Below are 13,176 nucleotides of genomic sequence, written 5' to 3'. Positions count from 1 at the left end.
ACTTTTTTCCCCCCCAGGCAGTCTAATCTAGAGCCATGGTTTTAAATATCATAGATAGGCAGATGATCCCCAAATATGTATTTTCAGTTCTGACTGAAACGCAGCTCCAGACTTAGCCATTTGCCTGTTTGACATTCCTCCTAGGGTGTCTAGTAGGCATCTCAAAATTGACATCTAACTACCAAGGTAACCATATCACATATAATGTCTTCCCAACTGAGACACTTAAGAGTGAAAGAGCAAGAATGCCACTGACACTTTATGTCAGGACAAGAAGCATAAACTAAAAACTCTCCAATGGTTTCCCATCACACTTCAAATGAGATTCTGCTCCTTACATGGACCTGTGCCGCCTCTCTCCTCTTGTGCCGCTCTCCCAACCACTCGGCCCTGCTCTAACTGTACTAGCTGCTATTCTTGAACCAACATTCCTGCATGACCTTGGGTAGGTGACTTACCCTGAGTCTCCTCATCAGTAGAACAGTGAACAATGGTCGTTTTAGAATCGTAAAGCACTTATATACAGAGCTCCCTCTAGGAGGCGAACAGATTTGGATAGTAAGGGTTACTTGCATTTGCTGAAGGAGTGAAGAGTGAGGATACTGCCTGCATTTTTCATAATTTTTTCATTATATTTAAGCCATGTACAAATAGTGCACAGATGTTGTCAGTCAGTTGTTTGGCTGTGCATTTGTTACAAAGTTCAGACTTCACAGCTGAAAGTGAGTCAGTTCTTTATCTGGGTATGTTTATCTTGGAACAAGGTTCAGAAATGGAAACTTGAAACGCCACCCCTAAAATTAGTTCTAACCATCACCCACTTTCCCTTACAGGCAGACCTGGATTTTCAGAATGTTTTCTAAAAAGCTCCATTTATTTCAAATGTATATAAATTAGAAAATTTTGAATTAGAACATTTTATGGAGAGGTTTTCATACATGTCCCCGAATTTGTTGTTAGTACTTATTCCTTTTGGCCTGTCAGGTAGGGGTGACTTCTCTTATGTCAATTCATAAGTAATCCTTCCAGTTCACAAGGTTTGAACAGAAGTCGGAGCCCAGTTAATAAACCTGGACTCTGCCATTTGGCAGCTGAGTGGCCTCTCTCAGCTTCAGTTTCCTCATGTGTAAAATGAGGAAAGTAATGAATGTGCATGGTGTTTTATAAGAGTTACCATAATGGTCAATCCTAAACAAACTGACCACACAAATAGGCTCCAACTCTTCTTTTTGGATGAGTAATACTTGGTTCTCAAAGACAGTCATTTATTCTAAACACAAGATGAACTTTTCTCCAAAAAAAAAAAAAAAGGTATAGAAGTTTGCTGATAGTTCACGTAACACTAAGCTACAGAATTCGGACTACAGTAGAGTGATGTTTCATGGCTAGTAGTGAGAAAGACTGAATTTGCATCCTAAGATGAAATGTGCTGTATGAATAAAAATGTATCCATACCTTGAATTAAGCACTTGTCCATTTCTTAGAAGTGATTCACTTATAAAGCATCACACTGATATGCCATTTAATAGTACATGAGTTTTTGAAATAATGGTTTAAGGTAAACATACAATTTATATTTTATAATATGGCAAATGAGTCAGAATTTATCTATTTAGAGATAACTCAAATGCAACCCAGAAGCTAAGCAGGTTCTTAAATTACTGGTGCCTACAAACTGCCTGAATTTTTGTCTTTGCTAGTTAGTTTCACCCTGCACTGCTAGAAAGAAGCAACATCAGTCAGTATGTCATTCTTCAACATTTAATGGTGCTACAGGGTTAAATAATGGCCTTACTTTTTTGGCCTGAATTTTGCCAAAATTAGCTTCAAACTCTTTTTTTGATCCATTTAGATTTGCTAGATGTCCATCCTTTATTCTGTAGCCTAAGGAATTCAATTTCCTTATCCTGTACTGTACTATCTGTGGTGTTAATTCAAGAACCATTGGCGTCTCTCTTATTTGAGCTATGGAAATTCCTTCTCTCAATAATCCTTGCATTCTGTCTTCTAAAACTGGAACAGAATAATATAAAAGGGCAGGACATTTCAAAACTAATTGCTTCAGGTCATGATCTGTGCATTTAAAAACATTTTTAGAGAAGGAAATACTATTCTGTATACTTCTTGGGCAAAGTTGAAAAAGAAATCCTTTGAGTTTGGACAGAAGCTGGAGAATTTCAAAGCTTGTGAAACCTTGCTCCTGGAGAAATTCTAGTGTTTCCTTTATAGCTGCGGGAGAATTTAACAAAATAAATGGGTTTTGGCTTAACAATTTTAGTAGCCAAACTTTCATGTTGGCCTCAGAGCCACCTACATCTAGATAACTCTCTTGGAGAATTCTTACCATTTGCTTATTCTTCTCAACAGGATTATGAAAAACATTAGATGCAGTAGTCAAAAGTCTGCTAATGACCACATTTTTTAGTTCCAATTCTTGAAAGAACTGAACATTCAGCTTCTGGTTTTCTTGGTCTTTAATAGTAAAGAAAGATTCTGGAAACTGCTCTATTAACTTGATTAACTCTTCCTCATTTTTGCAGACCAACTGCCAGAGTTTTCTCTGGGTGTTAACAGCGGTTGGACTACAGACAATTGCTTCCGGGCAGCGTTCCAAAATACTGGCTACAGCAGTCTCATCGGCACCTAGTTCTTGTAAAATACTCGCAATTTCTTCAACATAGGTTTTATCCTCTAAAAGTACCCATCCTTTTAATCTGCGAATTTTCCTGATGTCAACTGAAAATTTATAGAGCTTTTCCACTGTTCTTGTATTTTCTTTGCTCGACTGTCTATCAGTTGTATAGGTGAAGCATGCTAAGAAAGGTCTGTATTTTGGAGGTGATTGCATCGTTTTGAAAGAACACAGCCTGCAGGACTGGGATCTCAGCAGCAGCTTCCACAACATGGCTGCAATCCACTAGTTACTTTCCACCGTCCTGGGACTTAAATGGACTCATTCTATCTGTAAAAAGAATAAAGGTTTTTAGTATAAGGGTGTTGACTTTCAGAATACATACACTTACAAATTTGAGCTGTTTACAACGTCTGGAAATAAAGTGGATTTAAATTAGACAAGAAAACTACTCATGTGGAATATTTTTTTAAATCCTCCTAAATAAGGATTGCTTGAAACCAGGAGCCGGAGGTTGCAGTGAGCCGAGATTGTGCCATTGCACTCCAGATTGGGCAACAAGAGTGAAACTCCGCAAAAAAAAACCAAAACAAAAATCCTCCTAAATAATTGAATTGTAATACACTTCTCCACAACTTTGACATCTTACATTTTGTAAATATACTGTTGAGTTACTTCTATTTTACAGAAGAGCAGCAAGACCAAAGAGTTCAAAGGTTGACGGACCTCAAATGTTATTTTCATACAAATTCCCTTTTCCACAACTGTTTTTCTTTTAGGAGGGCTGTATTATGCACACACACACAAACATGGTTTATTAAAAAATGTTTTATATTATTAAGTTGATGTTTAGTGGAAGCAGATATTTAAAGGGGGAAGAGGGGAAGGGTCATCTCTAATTTTATACATTAAATATTTTGCTGAATAACTATCACCCAAAATGGGCCATTTTATTTTAAATGTGGATTTTTTTTTTTTTTTTTAGAATTATGTGAACAAAACTCCCTTTTATAAATCCAGAATTAGAATAAGTTGTCATTCCAGCACTTTGGGAGGCTAAGGTGGGCGGATCACCTGAGGTCAGGAGTTTGAGACCAGCTTGGCCAACATGGTGAAACCCCATCTCTACTAAAAATACAAAAATTAGCAGGGTGTGGTGGCGGCCACCAGTAATCCCTAGCTGGGTAAAATGAAAAAATGCCACGTGGCTGTTCCCATGGTGCCATGGAAAACCAGGTCAGCTGTGGAAAAGTGACTGTACTTTCAGAACAGTGTAATAAGCTATCCACTTGACATCTTTAGGTATCTTGAGATGGCTATACTGTGTCTGATACATTAACAGTCTTTGCCTCTGTAGGGGCAGCAAAACACCTCCATCTTCTTAGGGTCGTGACAGGACCCGAGAATTAGACATAAGATACATTAACAGGAGAAAAACATAAACTTTATTTTTTTAAACTTTATTTATTTTGAGACAGTCTCTCTCTGTTGCCCAGCTGGAATGCAGTGGTGCGATCTCGGCTCACTGCAACCTCCACCTCCTGGGTTCAAGTGATTCTCCTGCTTCAGCCTCCCGAGTAGCTGGGACTACAAGTGTGCACCATCACGCCCAGCTAATTTTTGTATTTTTAGTAGAGATGGGGTTTCACCATGTTGGCCAGGATGGTCTCGATCTCTTGACCTCATGATCTGCCCGTCTTGGCCTCTCAAAATGCTGGGATTACAGGCGTGGGCCTCTGCCCCCGGCCATAAACTTTATTTAATACAAGTTTACGTGGCATGGGATCCCTCATAAGGAATCAGAGACCCAAAGAAGCAGTTAGAGTCAGTTATTTATGTACTGAGTTGCACAAAAAATAGAAAGCTGTGAAGAAGCAACTGAATTACATGGGGAGGTCTAAAAGATAAGTTATTTTAATAAGGACGGTGCAGAAATGTTTTGGTATCAATTTCTCATCCTTGAGGTTAAGGATGTTACTCCTTTTGGTGTAGGGAGGGTGTCTCTCACATGGGAATTTTATCTGTTTTTAAGAAACAGGTCAGATCTTACACATGATATTTTTCAGGTGCCTTTAATTCAAAATGGTCAGTATGTTAAGAGTGGCATAATGAGCATAATGAACTCCTTCACCGCTATTTCTTTTGTCTCTGGTAATGAAAATACATCTGGTTTGTTTTAGTACCTGAGAGTGTTGTAAGTGTCTCAGCCTTGCCACAAAACTGTATAGTGCGGGTCAATTTAGCCTGTTGGCAGCCTTCCCTCACTCTTTATAGGTCTGGAAGAAAAGCAGAAAGCAGCCATTTCCAATCCCTGACTCTAATTTAAACGCCCTTGCCATATATGCTGGGGACTCTTCACTTTCAGCCCTGTCTTAACTAATCCAAATAAATAATTATTCTGTTAGGAAAATTAGGTAATACCCTTTCCATTTTGGTTTCCCATTTTGGTTTAGCTCACTGTGAGCGCCTATAGAGACTAAAATAATTGAAGCCATAGCTTGTTTTACTCTTAGTGGTTCAACCAGAATTTTCTTCAGATAATAGTCCTAATACTGTTAGCCAAGATGAAAATATTATTTTAAAAACTTGGTAAGAAGGCCATCAACTTTGACAGGAAGGAGGAGGCACAGCATGATGAAGCACAGGCAGATCGGGGCTGGGATCCCACTCCCCACTCCCTGTTGTGTGACCCCACAAGCTCAGGCTGCACCTCTGTACCACGGGGGAGGAGCATGGGCTGCTGCCAATCACCCACACCCAATCCTGGCTCTAGCTTATGGGGCAGCCTTGTGTAAGCTAGCCTCAGATAAAACAAGACAGCAGTAATTAGAATAGCGCCTCACACTAACTATTCAATGAGTATTACTAGCAGCAATCTGTGAAATGGAGAGAACAGAATCTAAGCCTTACAGGAAAACTGTAAGGGTTAAAATGCATGTCAAGTACTTTGCACAATGCCTGGTACAGAGTAAAATTTCTGGAGCTAAAAGTCTTGTAGTAGTATGACTTTAAATTGTATTTTAGATTATTTACAAAGAGAACTGAAAACCAAAAAATGTATTTATTTATTTATTTTAGAGACAGGGTCTCACTCTGTCACCCAGGCTGGATGGAGTACAGTGGTGTGATCTCGGCTCACTGCACAACCTCTGCTTCCCGGGCTCAGGTGATTCTCCAGCCTCAGCCTCCTGAGTAGATGGGACTACAGCCATGAGCCACCATGCCTGGCTAATTTTTGTACTTTTTGTAGAGACAGGGTTTTGCCATGTTGCCCAGGCTGGTCTGGAACTCCTGAGCTCAAGCGGTCCACCCACCTCAGCCTCCCAAAATGTTGGGATTACAGGTGTGAGCCACCGTGCCCGGCCTAAAGAATGGATTTTAAATGCTTCTGTTTCCCAAAATAACTGCTTATAAAAGCAATGCACATTCAATGTGGAAAAGTTGCCAACTTCTGAAAAGTATAAGGAAATGGAAAAAGTCTTTCACAATCCCCATGACCCAAAGACAACTGTACATATTTTGGCATACATGATGATACGTGACCTGAAAACATCACAGTTCAGCCTGGAGGAAGCAGAAAATGCAGACAGCTGCTGTTCCTCTGCAGGAGCCTCTGTCAATGAGTGCACTTTGCCATGGTCAATGTCATTCTAATGTTTAAAGATCTGTCATTCTGTATAATGTAACCCCCAACCAAGCCAACTGCAGATCTAGTGTTTAGCCAGAGAACAGGATCTGTTCCAACCCCGAGGAACTCCTGGCTGTGCTGGACTTGCTGAAAGATAGTGTATTTCTGGTCTCCTGTGTGGTACCTTCCCTACACATGGGACTTAGGTTCTGAATTCAGCCTATAAAGTGAAAATTACAAAGACTCAGAATTTTTCTTGAAAATCTCTTATGCAGACACCACACAGATGAAGTAGTTGGCTATGAACTATGATGTGTTCAGGTGAGTCATCTTTACCAGTAAATCTGTCTTGCTTCGTCTCTGATGAGCAAACACAGCTGACTATGAAAGTGAAAAGTATGAATGTTGTGACTCCTATGTAATGAACACATAATACATACATATGTATCTGATTTATTTTTCTGCTTCTATTTTATTCATAGTAAGTATCTAACCGTGGTATCAAAAATGCTCTGTAAACATTTAAGATGAGTGCTTGGTATATGGGATGGATATATTATTATTTTGTAATTCATTCCTTATATTGAGCATTTAGGCTATTTGTAATTTTTGCTATATGCTGAATAAATGTCCACATTTCATATGCTTTTCCTTTAGGATGAATTCCTAGAAGTAGATTTCCTGACTGAAGAGGAGATATGTGAACACTGGGAAAGCAAAGTTGCTAAATTTCCTGTCGGAAAAACCATCTCAGTTGACATTCTCACAAGCAGTATGAGTGATTCTCTCATCAGTTTTTATTTTGATATGTGAAAAATGATATAACACTAATTCAACTTCTTTTTATTATTCATGAGGGTGATGTTTTCATAATCAAACTATTTTCTTCACCTTTATTTCCTTTTGTGAATCAACCATTCCTGACTTGTAAAACTGCAATCGTTCTGCTTTTTAAAAATTGACTTGTATAAACTCTATGAATTAAGAAATACAATCTCATTTTTGAAAATACAATATTTTCTTCAGCTCATTTTCAGTTGTTGATGGTATAGTTTAGCATACCAAAGTAGCCCCTTTTTAAATTGTGGTAAGATATAAATAACAAAAAAATTTACCATTTAAACCATTTTCAAGTGTACCATTCAGTGGCTTAAAGTACATTCACAGTGTTGTACCACCATGACCACGATCACAAACACCAACTCTGTCTCTGTGCCCATTAAACAATAACTCTCCATACCCTCTTCCCTCCAGACACCAGTTACCTCTATTTTACTTTCTGTCTCTATGAATTTGTCTATTCTAGGTACTTCTTATATGTGGGGTCATGTAATAATTGTCTTTTGTGTCTAGCTTATTTCATTTAGCATAATATTATTAAAGTTCATATTACAGCATCTGTTAGAACAAAGCAGGTAATTTCACGTGGTCAAAGGAAGGTCAGGGAAGTTTTCCTTGATGATCCTTACTGCTTTTAAGTACCAGATGATCAGCAAAAATTCATCCATATTTCCTCCCATATTTTTGTTTGAATTTTAAAACTTAGCTCCTTAAGTTCATTTGAAATTTCTGGGTGTGAGCTGAGAATCTAAATAGATTTTATCAATAGTTTACTTCTCTCCAAGTACCATTTTCTGAACAATGCTTTCCTTCCCCATGACTTATGATGCCTCCTTTATCATATGTTAAATGTAGCTTTTGTCTCTAATTAGCCTCCATCCTCATACCCCTTCTTTGCAGTTCCTCAGTGGGGCCAAGAGGTTTATTTCTGGTCTTTGCTACATACTTGTCTCCCCCTGCCAGACCATCCTCAAACAAGCTCTGGTTGACTCACTCTTCCACCCTTCCCACCAACTATCTCAAATCTTCTCAACTCAGGCCTCTAGCTTCCCGCCTACCTCCATACCCACCTTCACTCACAACCAGTGCCCTGGCCTCCTATCTGTACAAAGAAAGGAAAGCAGCTCCTCTCAGCTGACATAAGCCTATCACTAGTTCCCCTTCCCTACAATCACAGCTTTCATTATCCAGGGTCATTCCTGCTCCTATGCTGAGCCCAGCCTCTCTGGCCTGAGAACTCTCAAGTCCTTCTTTCTCAAGTGTTTGCTCCTTCAGGTGTATCCTCCTCTGATGCTCCAGCCATCACTCCACTGCTCTTCCTCTCCTTGCCCAAACCCTATCTCTCTCCACTGCTCTTCCTTTCCCTGCCCAAACCCTATCTCTCTCTTCCCCTCAGCTAATTCTTGCAGATCCTTCTTTCTCTCCATTTCCTCTTCTACTTATATAGCTTGCAATAAAGATAATTTCCATGTGGTTACAGCCAATGAGTAGTTTTCATTCTTATCTCTTTTTTTGTAGAGATGGGGTTTCACCACGTTTCCAGGCTGCTCTTGAACTCCTGAACTCAAGCGATCTGCCCACCTTGGCATCCCAAAGTGTTGAGATTACAGGCTTGATATGGTTTGGCTGTGTCCCCACCCAAATCTCATCTTGAATTGTAGCTCCCATAATTCCCTTGTGTTGTGGGAGGAACCCAGTGGGAGTTAATTAAACCATGGGGGTGGTTCCCCCCACACTGTTCTCATGGTAGTGAGTAAACCTCATAAGATCTGATGGTTTGATAAGGGGAAACCCCTTTCACTGGGCTCTCATTCTCTTCTCTTGTCTGTCACGATATGAGATTTGCTTTTCACCTTCTGCCATGATTGTGAGGTCTCCCCAACCACGTGGCACTGTAAGTCCATTAAACCTCTTGCTTTTGTAAATTGCCCAGTCTTGGGTATGTCTTTATCAGCAGTGTGAAAAAGGACTATTACAAGCCATGAGCCATGACACCCAACCTTCCTTATCTCTTTTGACTTCTGCAGCTTTTAGCAGAGCTGACCACTTTTTCCTTGAAATATTCTCTCATTTGACTTCCTGGACACCTCACTTTTTTGATTCTTCTCCCTTTCTATACTTCTGGCCATCCTCTATCTGTCTCCCGTGCAAGCTCACCTTCAAGGCTTGGTTCTAGACCTCTCTTCTTCTTACCTTACAGTCTTTCCCCACAGATCTTATCCTCATCCAGATATTCAGTTGATCCACTTGGGATTCTTTCCAACTTCTTCTCAACATGTGATCTTGTCAGCTCCCTGCAATAAACCTTCCAATAGCATTTTAGGATAAAGACAAAATAAAATAAAACATAGAAATGCCTTACCAGGCTACAAGGCCTCTTTGGGCTCTGCTACCACCCTAATTCCCATTTCCCTCTCCTGCACCAGCTGCATTTGCTTCCTGTCAGTCCCTGGTGCTCTACTGGTTTCTACCATGTGGTCTTTGAAGACTGTGGGTCAGATTCCATGCCCAAAATGCTCCAACTCTTAGGCCTAAGTGTCACTTTCTCAAGGAAACTTTTCTAACCTTCATGAATACATGAAGCCTCTTGTCCTCATTATAGGATTTCATGGCACCATGGACTTCTTCTACACTTGTGCACAAGTGGTACAACAGCTGCAGCTGTTCGTGTATTGTTTCTGTCTCAACACTCCACATGGACAGAGACTGGTCACCACAGTGTTCCAATGAACTACTTCCCTACCCTCACCCAGCTGCCTTCACTGCCTCTAGGAGGCATTCCTGGGCAGGTGGCCTTCTGTGTGCTCTTCCACAGCACCCTGCTCCGGACTCTACTGCAGCACTTATTATGCTCTTATAAGTTCTTTATTCTTCCAACCAGTAGGAATTGTGTTGCTCTTTGTTTGAAGTTCAAGCTGTGTATCAGGCATACTAGGCACAGGTCTGCTAAACCAACACTTCTTCATCCCTCCATTTGGATCACAGATCAACTTAGAACCTGAGAGTCACAGACTCTCTTTCCAGAAGAAAAGACCCACACTCACAACATTTCGCAAATGATTTTAGCAGGATTCATGGACACCCTGCAGCCCGGCCATGAACAACTTGCACTAGATTTACAAGCGTTGGGAAGGCAGGAACTGAACGGTGTTCTGTTTTATTTCCTGCACCCAGCAAAGAACTTGTTCCACACAGAGACAAAATCAGTATTTGTCAGGTGAAACAAGTGAACAAATGGATGCAGTAAATTAATGCAGTGGGTAAAACTGGGTTACCAGAGACAGACTGCCTGATTCCTGGACAACAGTTGTGCTGAGACTTGAGGAAGTTACTTCACCTCTCTGAGCCTCAGTTTGGCATCAGGAAAATGGTGACACTATCTCCTGGGTGACGGCAAAGATCAAACGAGTTAATACCACAAATCACTTAAAATATGCAGAAAATTCTTCACATATACTAAATCATTAAATCATCACAACAACCCATTTTAAATTGAGGAAATAGACGCAAGTAAAGGAACTTCCCCAAGGTTGCTTAGCTAAACAAAAAAAAAAAAAAAAAAGGCAGAATTTGGATTCAAACCCCACAGTTTGGCTCCAGAGTCCTGCTCTTATCCCTGTGCCCCCACATAAAGTAATGCTTTTGGTAAATGTTTGTTAAATCACAATGCGGGCTGTTCTAGGATGCTTGTTTCTTAAGCATTTTTGAGGAGTGAAATTCACTTCCGTAATACACACAGTTATGGTTAGTATGATCTTCTCTACACCACCACTGGTTTCAGTAGAGTTCTTCTTTCGTAACACGTATGCCCTGCTGCCAGTCTCAAACTGACCAACGTTTATAAGCAAGGAAAAACGAGGGTCCTCGGAAGATCATCTCCGGGACCGATCAAAAGGCCGCACATTCACTGTAGGGCCTCCGCTTTTCCAGAGAAACCTGGCAGGCTGAGCTGAGCGTCTGGTGATGCGTGGGGTTTTGCGGACCGTGACTTCCGCCACGGCGCCGCAGGTGAGGAAGAGAGCAGAGGAAGAGGGCGACTCACCCGTTGGCGTCAGCTCCAAGCAAGGCACAGGGAGTCCCGGGGGCCAGGCCCTGTCCTTCCCTCTCTCTCTGGTCAGCCTCCCCACAGTCCGCCGTCCCGCTGAGGCCTGGAGCCTGGGTCTCAGTCCTCGGTCCCAAGAAGCTCCCGACAGTCCTCGGCAGCTTCAACCAGGCCACCAGCCCCTTCGCCCATGGCCAATCAGGTCTCGGGAGATGACACCCCACCCCCCCCCCCCGCAGACACGCCCCCACGTCCCAGGGCAGCCAGTCAGAGCGCAGGACACAACTACGCGTCCCTCCCCGCACCACAAGGGCGAGTGGGAGTGGGAATCGGCATTCCAGGGAGCGGAGCCTGTGCCGGCGGCGGCATCTGGCATTTTCACACCCTTTCCTTAGCGTTTTAGGAAGCGGAGTTCCAGTAGCTTTGACGCTTAGAAAATGTAAGAAAAAAAGAAGTAACAGAAACCGCTATATCTTTAAGATAGAACCAATCACAGTTCCCAAAATAATTCAATTAGGTAAAGAACCAACTTACAAAAGAAATGTTTTAAAAAAACCCAAATTCTTTGAAACACATCCAAACTCTTCCCCGCCCCCACCCTACCCCAGCAGTTAGCGACTGATTCGTCTTTAAAAGCCATTCTCCGTTCTCCCCCTCCTTGCCATCTTCACCTAAATACTCGCCTTTTCTGATAAACTGCCAAGTGGTTTCCATTCTAATTATTACCGGTGATGCCCAATCTCATACACTAAACACGTTAATTTCTCCTTAAAGCCAGGCTCAATGTCTCTCTCATTTATTTTCACATTTCTCCATCCAAAAAACAAGTATTTATGGCAGGCCTGTTAAGCGCAAAGCATATTGAAACAGCAATGAGAAGATAGAGGGGGAATAAAACACATTCCTTGTCCTTATGGAGCTTATATTCTAGTGGAGGGCAGAGATATCAACAACTAATAATGTGACTAATCACACCTAGAGTTACGTGTTATCGAGGACAGGGTGCCCTGACCTGGGCCTGGTGGTTCTGTTTGTGTGGAGTTGGAGTCAGAAAAACTGGTGTTCCCAGCTGGAGGTCCCTGCTGTCAGGTGTTCATAGCACACTGCGCAGTTCTGCCGTAATCGCTGGCACTGGCACTTAGACTGCCCTCACACCCTGTGGAGTAAATTCCTTGAGGCTACTGATTATTTTTCTGTGAACAATGCTCGGCACACAGTAGGAACTCAGGAAATGTTAACTAAAATCTTTGAGTCTAGTCTCAGTATGCAGTTTAGGCGCAACAGGCTTTACTGAGAGGTGCTCACACATGCATTTTTAATTCCACAGAGTAGCACCAAGAATCCTGGCTCCTCAAGATCACCTCTGATCTCTAGGATATTCTAGAACGATCTGAGCAACTCAAGTGTACAGCTGGGGGGTGTTTGTCCAGCAACCCCTGAGTTATCTGAATATAAAAACTCTATTATGCATAGATTTATTGCATACTTTTTCCTGAAATAAAACGATTTGGGGTCCAGACTAACCAAAGTGAGTCATTTGTACTTAGGAAAAGGAAATTAGGATACAGAAAAGGAAGTTAAAGAATGTAAACTCAGGACTTAGAACTGCAAGCTGCCATCACGGGTCAGGAGGGAGGGAGCAGAAATGTGCACCAGGGTGCCGGAAGCTTGTATTAGGGCTCCACGTAATTGTGTGAGGAATTACAATACATATGACCCCGTCCATTGTAATCACAACTTGAAATTGACAAATCAGCTATTCCAACTGTATTAAATAAATGCTACTCAAAGTTTTTTCCAGCCCAAATATTTAAACAGTGCATTTCTAGGGCCATATAATTGGAAAAAAAACCTTGAATGAAGAAAAGGGGAAAATAACTTATAATTATGCATATTATGTACAAGAAAATTACAAACACATTTGAATTGTGAGAAGATCCTGAAATTTCTAGCTTGTAAGGGATGCATTAAAAATACTGATAGTCTTTTATATCTCAAATTTACTATACCGTAAGGACTCTGCACAGGTTCATT

At 41.3% G+C, this 13,176-nt stretch overlaps 2 protein-coding genes across 2 annotated transcripts in view; both read right to left on the bottom strand.

Annotated features, from left to right (window-relative positions):
• Positions 1-1,742: 1,742 nt before the first annotated feature.
• Positions 1,743-11,337, bottom strand: MTERF2 (mitochondrial transcription termination factor 2). The gene is made up of 3 exons (XM_033220774.1): positions 11,143-11,337; positions 9,294-9,394; positions 1,743-2,962 (listed from the first exon to the last, which is right to left on the bottom strand). Exon 3 carries the CDS (start codon positions 2,903-2,905, stop codon positions 1,748-1,750), a length of 1,158 nt encoding a protein of 385 aa, XP_033076665.1. The 5' UTR covers positions 2,906-2,962; positions 9,294-9,394; positions 11,143-11,337; the 3' UTR covers positions 1,743-1,747.
• The window catches only part of CRY1 (cryptochrome circadian regulator 1), a 112,094-nt gene continuing 100,665 nt past the window's right edge, over positions 1,748-13,176 (bottom strand). Inside the window, exons 13-14 of the transcript XR_004439612.1 lie at positions 9,294-11,984; positions 1,748-2,962 (exon numbers count right to left, since the gene is read on the bottom strand). The gene's annotated coding sequence lies outside the window, so the exon portion shown is untranslated. The remainder of the gene's footprint in view (positions 2,963-9,293; positions 11,985-13,176) is intronic.

Source organism: Trachypithecus francoisi, unplaced genomic scaffold (assembly GCF_009764315.1).
Source record: "Trachypithecus francoisi isolate TF-2019V2 unplaced genomic scaffold, Tfra_2.0 Lachesis_group11, whole genome shotgun sequence".
Lineage (NCBI taxonomy): Eukaryota > Metazoa > Chordata > Mammalia > Primates > Cercopithecidae > Trachypithecus > Trachypithecus francoisi.
Note: the sequence above shows the minus strand (reverse complement) of the source record. Positions and strands in the feature narration are given on the sequence as shown.

Bases quoted from the DNA above. Each gene is read 5' to 3' on its own strand.
- MTERF2 (XM_033220774.1), bottom strand. From the start codon at position 2,905: ATGTTGTGGAAGCTGCTGCTGAGATCCCAGTCCTGCAGGCTGTGTTCT.